This window comes from Gigantopelta aegis, chromosome 10 (genome assembly GCF_016097555.1).
Source record: "Gigantopelta aegis isolate Gae_Host chromosome 10, Gae_host_genome, whole genome shotgun sequence".
Taxonomy (NCBI): Eukaryota; Metazoa; Mollusca; class Gastropoda; order Neomphalida; family Peltospiridae; genus Gigantopelta; species Gigantopelta aegis.
Genome location: NC_054708.1, coordinates 12,847,455 through 12,856,850, shown reverse-complemented (window position 1 = coordinate 12,856,850; position 9,396 = coordinate 12,847,455). Strand labels below are relative to the sequence as shown.

The following is a 9,396-nucleotide window of genomic DNA, read 5'->3' as shown; positions in this document are numbered from 1 at the left end:
AGGGATCTTTTATATGCACCGTTCCACAGACAGGATAGCACATACCACAGCCTTTGGTATACCAGTCGTGGTGCACTGGCTGGAACGAGAAATAGCCCAATGGGCCCACTGACGGGAATCGATCCCAAACCGACCGCGCATCAAGCGAGCACTTTACCACTCGGCTATGTCGCGCCCCTTTCTAATAGGGAAGTGCGTATCGTGGCCTTGATGTTCCAGTCGTGGGGCACGTGATACTTTGCCAAAACTGAAGATCTAAACGCTCCTGAAAATGATCCTATCTTAAGGTAGAGCAATTGTTCGACGCGATGCATCACGGGATTAAGTGGTGTTTGTATGGACCACTGTTCCATCCCGATAGGCGTTAACTGACGATTGCGTTCATTATTTAAAAAAAGAACACTTACAAAAACAGTTGCTAAACGTTTTGGAGTCCAAGCAAATACCTTGTTTCGCATTCAATATAAAGACAAAGATACAAAACAAACAAACAAACGAGCAGATGCAAACAAACATGAACGAACGAACGAAACGAACGACGAAAAAAAAATCCAAATAAAAACTAACAATCAAACAAAAACATTAGATTAATATAATTATTCAACATACAAAAAGTGCTTATCCTGAAAATGTTAACATTGTTAAAGGTACGTGTGTGTGTGTGTGTGTGTGTGTGTGCGTGTCTGTGCGTGTCTGTGTTTGTTAATGTGTGTGTTTGTGTCTTCTGTATGTATGCGTCTGTGTGCGTGTTTGTGAAAATGTTAACATTTTTAAAGGTACGTTTGTGTGTGTGTGTGTGCGTGTGCGCGTCTGTGTTTGTTAATGTGTGTGTTTGTGTCTTTTATGTGTATGCGTCTGTGTATGCGTGTGTGTTTGTGCGTCCGTCTATTTGTTAATGTGTCTATGTGTATGTATGTATGTATGTTATGCATGTATATGTGTATATATGTATGTCTGTATGTGTGTGTGAGCGCGTCTGTATGTCTGCTAATGTATGTGTGTGTGCGTGCGTGCGTTTATATATGTATATGTGTGTATACGTGTGTGTGTGTGTGTGTGTGTGTGTGTGTGTGTGTGTGTGTGTGTGTGTGTGTGTGTGTGCATGCATACACAAATGCGAATGAATGTTACAGTCCACGAGCCCACGTGGATAATCCATCAACGCTTAGTGACATAGCCAGACATCCTTCAGTAGTTCGACAGTGTTCAGTCTTCAGTAGTTCGACAGTGTTCCTCACAAACGCTCGACCAGCTGCTGCCCACCAATTCCTAAACTCCGGCCATGTTTGTGTGTTTTCACGTGACGCTGTAAACCGTATCTGGATGAAAACGTCTTCCCACAAACCTTACAGTTGAGCTTTTCAAAATGCAGACGAACGTGGATAGACAGTTCGTATCTGTCCGAAAATCTGCACTTGCATAAATGACACCTGAAAAACTCCCCGCTATGACGTCTCTCGTGTCTCTTCAAATTTGGCAAAAGGCCAGTTTGATAACCACATAAGTTACACCTATAGACCTTTTGGGATACAAACCTATCAGAATGCTGTCCAACTGGAGAAATGTATTTTTCATTTTCCCACCTGCGCTGGTTACCCTTATTCTGGCTAGCATGCGTCGCTGTGCATTCAGAAAGATTGCGAGATATCTGCTCGTATGTCAGTGACGTCACATCCGGATCGACAGACGCCCAGGGAGTTCTATCCATCGACCTGTCGTCATTGCTGTACGATGATTTCCCTTGTAAGATGGATATAGTTCTTGACATCTAAAATAGGTCAAATACATATTTATTAAAGATAATATCTTGAGTTTGTTAACATTGTAAGATGTTTTCGACTGATTAAGGTCTTTCTTACGACTAAAATTACACTTTAAATACATTTTCTTGTTTAGAACATACGTGTCTTTAAATGTGTGTTTATGATCGTCCTAATGTTTGTAGTGGCTTAAAATTCTTTGTGTTTTCTAATATATATTGACGTTCAAAAGAAACTTTACACACATACAATTTGAATAATTTGATAAATATTGTTGCTAATCGAAAAGATCCAATTTAGAAACACAAACACTTTGCATGTATCATGAAGAGCATTGTGACTTTTAGATGTTGAACTTCATGATACTTTCATATCTCACCATACCATTTGTTGTTTTTCTATAATACAGTTTTAAGCCTTGTAAAAGTTTTTGAACGTCAGTATATATATTTTTCGTACAAACGAAATTATTGCAAGATACATTCTAGTTTGGATTACTGCAAACATTACAAGAATTATAGTCCGTCCCACAGGGAACGTCTTTTTTCATACTAAGGAGTTTACTACAAGTCATTTAATTCTGAGCTGATTGGTTTGCACACAAAAATATTAAAACCAAATTTTATTTTTTTTAAATCTTATTTCCAAAACACTTTTACTTTTTTTCTTACGTTAAAGCAAACAAAAATCATTAACAAAAATAACAAAACACACTTTTGTAGAAGGATGGGACGGACCATAGAAACAATGAATATAGTATAAAGACACCGATATTCTAAGCGAGAAAACACATTGCATATATGTAATTGTAACCGTTAAAAGGGCTCTACCAGGCAGGAATATGTTACATTAGCAGCCAGCGAATTCAGGACAGTCTCAAATAACCTGCAGCGAACATTTCCACAATGCACGAAAGACACATCCAAGTCTATATTCGCCCAGCCGTTTTTCGCTAAACGTTTGCAAACTATTTTGACCGATTCCCGAATGGGTCATTCGGTTTAACGTGGATCGTAAACATCAGTGTGCTAATTAGGGGCGTTCTTAAGTGGACTAAGTACAGGAGATGACACTTAAGAATGGTGGATCTTAATTAGTACATCAACAGAGAAAATTTTAACGTTAGTTTCGTTGATGTACTCGATCGTGCTAATTAACCTGAAATTGGATGGATTGTGACCTTTGACCCGTTCTTAAGTGGATTCGGTACAGGTTTTGACACTTAAGAATCACTGATCCTTAGTCAGGGTACCCTAAAGAATATTTTGGCATCAGTTTCGTTGATGTACTCAACCATTGAACTTCTAATTAGTGCTAATTAGGGGCGTTCTTAAGTGGACTAAGTACAGGAGCTGACACTTAAGAATGGTGGATCTTAATTAGTACATCAACAGAGAACATTTTGGTGTAGGTTTGATTGGTGTACTCAACCATGCTAATTAAACTTAAAATTTGGGGTATTTTGAGGGGCGGCCCCTCGGATTGGTACAGGAGATGACACTTAAGAATGGCCGTTTGGGGATCCCACAGTCCACACCTACATATTCCAGGTCTCAAACCTTTTGCACTCGCAATGCTAATTAAACCTCTCTGGGCTCCCGGTTTATTGGTGACAGACGGCTGGCTGAACGTATTTCGTGATACCAATACTTGTGTGTGGTTTTGAGTTAACGTTTTTGCGTAGTTTTCTTTCCTTGGAAATAGGTGTCAGCACCTTCGCAAGCCAAATAATGGTATTCCGTACCAATAACTATGGAGTGCGTATCGGTACGAACTATGGGTAGCACTAAACCAATTAATTTCCGGCTGGGTCAAAGTTCGAGATGCGCCGAACCTTTGATAGAGAAGTTAACACCACAAGTACTGTGATTGGTTATAAATGTGAGTGTGTTGATTGTAAAAAAAACACACAAAAAAACAAATGTTTCATCTGGGCTAAAAATGTATGCAATTTTATTTGATCTAGTACCACTGTGTCAAGTAACCATGTGCTTGGAACATGTATGGGGTACCTGTAAAAAAAAAAAAGTACTCAAATTTTGTGCGAAACTAGGAGTGTTGTAGAAACATCTGGTTGTACCGAAAATGAGCCATGAAAGGTACCATTTTCTGCAGTTAATACTTTGAGGTAGGGGTTGTAGTACTGATATTTATAGGTCATAGTTTGGTTGATATATTGCATATAGTGTTTTAAGCACAAACGTTAACATGGTCGCCTATGGGATTTTATTTGGTATAGTCCAACCTATGACCCTTGGCTTGCTTGTCTTTTAGTATGCTCAACATATGGTTACGACCTGTTCGATTCCCAGGTGTACACACAGACACACATCTTAAACAAATTCAACAAGTACATGAACATGCTTAAAGTGGCTGTATCTAGTTCAGTCAGTAGAACACTCGCCAGAGAACCTTGGGTCGTAAGATCGAATGCCCTCAAGGAAACCCATTATATTGTATAGCTTTTCCCATCCTAACTAGTGCCCTATCACTGATACATCAAAGGCTGTAATATATGCTTTTCTGTCCGTGAAAAAGTGCATATATACAAGATCTATAGCTAATGTGGGGAGGGGGTAGCGGGTTTCCTCTGAAAGCTACATGTCGGAATTACCAAATATTTAACATCTAAATTTCAATTGCCGATGTTTAATGTTCTCGTACGAGGCAGTCCTGTTATGTGGCGTCGTCTTCAGAATGAGTCGCACCCGTCTATAAAGGACCTTCGAATCATCATGTGCACCGTAAACAGCACAGTATATCCACATATCCAACCCACATTCAGCTAGCAATGTTTCGCTGAACGTTTACAAACTATTTTGACAGGTTCCCGATGTGGTCATTCGGCTTAAATAACAAAAATGTGTAGCTCGTAAAATCCAGTCTAGCAGCCGACTGAATTTCAAGAGGTTTTACGTGGTAAGCTACACTGTACTCTTTTAAAAAGAAAACATACAACACAATCGGTGAAATGGTTCTCATTTATTGATCACATTGAGAATTAAACTGCACAATTTACTATCATATTAAGAATTAAAATGCACATTTATTGAACACATTAACAACCATAATGTACATTCATTGAGCACCTTAGGAATTAAATTGAACATTTATTGAACACATTAAAAAATAAAGTACATATATATATATATATATCGAACGCATTAAGAATTAAATTGCACATGTATTCATCGCAGTAAGAATTAAATTGCACATGTATTGATCACAATAAGAATTAAATGATATACTTATTGATCGCAGTAAGAATTAAATTGCACATGTATTGATCGCAGTAAGAATTAAATGATATAATTATTGATCGCAGTAAGAATTAAATTGCACATGTAGTGATCACAGTAAGAATTAAATGATCTACTTATTGATCGCAGTAAGAATTAAATTGCACATGTAGTGATCGCAGAAAGAATTAAATGATATACTTATTGATCGCAGTAAGAATTCAAATATATATATTTTTGGATCGTAGTAAGAATTAAATTATATATTTATTGATTGCAGTAACAATTAAATTATATATTTGTTGATCGCAGTAAGAATTAAATTATATATGTATTGATCGCAGTAAGAATTAAATTATATATTTACTGATCGCAGTAAGAATTAAATTATATATTTATTGATTGCAGTAAGAATTAAAGTACACATGTATTGATCACATTAAGAATTACAGTACATATTTATTGATCGTATTCAGAATTAAATAAACATTTATTGATTGTGTTTATTATTTACTACACACACGCCTGAGCAAATTCCGCTCAAAATGCTTCCTGATAATCAGTTCAACAAGACATTTTTCGTTTTCATTTTATTTTTTAAAGAGTATTTAAGATATGTAAAAAAATAAATTCAAAATTCAAAAGCGATAAAAAATAATTATCTGTATCTCGCATTATCACAAGCATTCCACACTGATGTTTTTTTTTTTTAAAAGTAACATAAAGATAGTGTAGTCTTATACAGAGTCTAACTTCATCTCAATTTTCTAATATTTCTTTCGAAATTAAAATCTGAGAAGCAAAGGTTGCTAGCCAGGCCATAAAATTAATTTCTACCGTTGAAATGTACAAGCAGGGGCTATAGAATCCTTGCTATTTGTTGAGACAGTACAATGTGTATTTTTAAAATATTTACATACCATTTACACCTATACACTTATTTTTAACAGACGCATAGTGGGAGTGAACATGTAAAAGGCAGGCACGACTCCCTATTTGATTTGGTACATTTAGTTTCACTTCATAATACTCAAGTATGTCTCACACGCTGATCTGTTTGGGGCACAGCACATTTTCTTACAATCACTACTGTCTACGAGTTGACTGGCTGGACTATAGTTACCATCATCACCATCACCAACGCTATGACATGGTATTGTGACCTTGGGCATACGTCGATGCCATTGTATTGTGACCCAGGGCATACGTCGATGCCATTGTATCGTGACCACCCAAGGCATACGTCGATGCCATTGTATCGTGACCTAAGGCATACGTCGATGTCATTTTATCGTGACCAAGGGCATACGTCGATGTCATGGTATCGTGACCCAAGGCATACGTCGATGCCATTGTATCGTGACCCAAGGCATACGTCGATGTCATTGTATCGTGAACCAAGGCAAACGTCGATGCCATTGTATCGTGACCCAAGGCATACGTCGATGCCATTGTATCGTGACCCAAGACATACGTCGATGTCATTGTATCGTGAACCAAGGCAAACGTCGATGCCATTGTATCGTGACCCAAGACATACGTCGATGCCATTGTATCGTGACCCAAGACATACGTCGATGTCATTGTATCGTGAACCAAGGCAAACGTCGATGCCATTGTATCGTGACCCAAGGCATACGTCGATGCCATGGTATCGCAACCCAGAGCATTTCTTAAGCCTTTAAGTTATGATTTTGACAACATCCAGGCATTATTACAATACAGCTTGATCATACGTAGAATCGGGAAACAGCGTCAAAGGCGTTTAGCCTGAATATATACACGTACATGATTGCTTCATTCCTCTGTGATTTCTAAATAACATTGGACCGTGGTTCCACCAGACCACAAAAGGTAGATTAACCTTCATCTTGGGAACACAAAGGCATAATGAACGTCCACAGATTGAATCATACAAATAATATGAATTCACAATAGAAGGTACGTGTATATAGAATAAACTGACAAAATAAATTTTGTTTAAAATCTGGATTCTCGAAAATGGCAAAAAACTGATTAAGTACGAAACACTAAAACAAACTATATTTTCAGGGAACATTTTGTTGAGCATCGCTTCACTATTTACTACGCAAGTTTCAGAGATCGCTTCACAATTAATGTAACGTTAACTACCAGTTCCTAATCAATTTTTAAACCGAATACAAAATGTTGCTAATAAAACAAAACAAAATGTTCCTTGATAATCAGGCTGATTTTCAATCAAGAAGAACATGGGTAAGCTTGCATGATTCCCTATTTCTTTCCTGCGATGCCGTATCGCATTCGAAATCGCCTGACAAAACCGGGTGATGCTTGAAACTGTGCAAAGCCAAGCCGCTGGGCGATCTCCTCAGCTTTGGCAGAAAGAACCGGCCCGATTACAGATGCACCGTTTCTGATCGCATTCTTGTACCACGTGTACAGCGCGTCATCGACCGTTCCGCAACTCGACCTGCGGAGTCGGAATCTCTTCGACTGGTACCGATAGGTTTCCCAGGCCACCGTTACAGCGTCTCGGTTCTTCAGAATGGTGCTCAGTGTGTTGAGACGAATACCGTATTCTCTCGCCAAGACGCTCTTCGTTTTCACTCGAGTATCCACGGCTTGAATGAGATTATATTTAGTTTCAATGTCCAGTCTCTTGCGTGTATTCTTCGACATAGATGGTACTGTTTGTGACACAGATGATGAAAGTCTATTCTGAAATGCAGCTGCAACCCCGATCTGGAATCCTTCGTTCAATTCCTGTGCAATCAAGATAAAGTTAAAAAAAAAGATTAAAGTTTGTTTTGTTTAACTGCAACACAAGAGCACATTGATTTAATAATCATCAGCTATTGGATGACAAACATTTGGTAATTTTGACACATAGTCTTAGAGTGGAAACCTGCTATATTTTTCCCATTAGTAGCAAGGGATCTTTTATATGTACCATCCCTCAGACAGGATAGCACACACTACAGCTGTTGATATACCAGTCATGGTACACTGGCTAGAACGAGAAATATCCCAAATGGATGAACCGACAGGCGAGCGCTTTATAACTGGGCTACATCCCAATAATTAAAATAATACAATTTTAGTCTCTAAAGAGACTCCTGTGTTTGCTGCTAGTGTAACTTGTTAACGACTACTAGTGCATGTGCAGTGTGCATTGATGAATAGTGGTGTTCCAGTGATCGATTATAATCGACAATTGATCGGACTGGCTCTTACGACGTGATGATCGATTAATAAAAACCCATAATCGATTGTGTGGGAAAATGTTAGCTGTAACTGGTCCTCCAGTTTAGATGATAAAGTTGATGGAAATATACAGTGGTTTGGGTTTGTTTTCATGTGTACATAACATGGGCGGATCCAAGGGGGGGGGGGGGGGGAGACCAGGGGGACGCGTCCCCCAAAAAAATTGTTCAAGTGCCCTCAAAATGTCCAAGTGCCCTTTTTGTTTGTAGAATTTTTTTTTTTTTTAAGTAAACAATAATTATATTGTAGATAAATGAAATCAAGATTTTCGTGTACATGCGCAAGCTTGCAGATATGGGTCTGTGTTATCGAGTCTCAATGGGGCCCCACTGAGGTTCTAACGCGAGTGACGCCAATTTACTTCATTATTGCTAGTATATTATGACGTAGAACTGTAGGAATTCATATTAATTGTAAATATCAAAACTTGTAGTAAGGTTCCCTTTTGACGAGTCAATGTGCCCTTCTTTTTTGGTCCCCCCCCCCCCCTAAAAATATTTCCTGGATCCGCCCATGCATAAAGACAAATTATATTAAATAGTTAATAAAGGTACAATTAGCCATTTGTAGGGTGCACACGACAATAGGTACATGGTCCTTATAATTTAAAACCTTCTTATGGTCTTGTAATTCTAACCGATTGTGTAATCGGAAGTTGATTGGTTGGTGCCAACTGATTATAACCGATGATCGATGATGAAATCCCAACCGATTCCCATCACTACTGATGAACACAAAATAAGGGATCATAAATAACAAAAACAGCGATGAGTGACTGCAACCAAAATGTGCACCCCCAGTGTCCATGTTGCCGGCAGTCAATTCCACATTACATCTTCGTTACATCTTTGTATTTGATACAAACATTACGAAACGTATAGTGAATTCAATTTGGTCTACAATTTAAATTTTCTTCTTTAGAATATCGGTGTCTGTATACATCCAATGTGTTTCTGGTTGGTCTAGAGATTGTAGTAATTCAAACTATATTTTATCTGCCAATAATTTCGTATGTAAGAAGAAATATATATTAGGAAATAAAACATAGGCTTATGTTACTACAAACACTAGGACGATCAGAAACAAACTGGGTTTAGAGACACTGATATCCTAGAGAAGAAACTTTAAAATGTATTTAAGTGTAATTTCAG

At 37.9% G+C, this 9,396-nt stretch overlaps 1 protein-coding gene across 3 annotated transcripts in view; it reads right to left on the bottom strand.

Annotated features, from left to right (window-relative positions):
* Positions 1–1,011: 1,011 nt before the first annotated feature.
* LOC121382984 (flocculation protein FLO11-like) overlaps positions 1,012–9,396 on the bottom strand; it is a 53,047-nt gene continuing 44,662 nt past the window's right edge. Inside the window, exon 4 of one of the 3 annotated variants that reach the window (XM_041512695.1) lies at positions 1,012–1,768. In XM_041512695.1, the coding sequence (XP_041368629.1) occupies positions 1,235–1,768 (534 nt within the window). In that variant the 3' untranslated portion in view covers positions 1,012–1,234. Of the gene's footprint in view, positions 1,769–4,729; positions 7,745–9,396 lie in introns of those variants that run through there. The other 2 variants (XM_041512698.1, XM_041512696.1) reach the window with 2 other exon arrangements.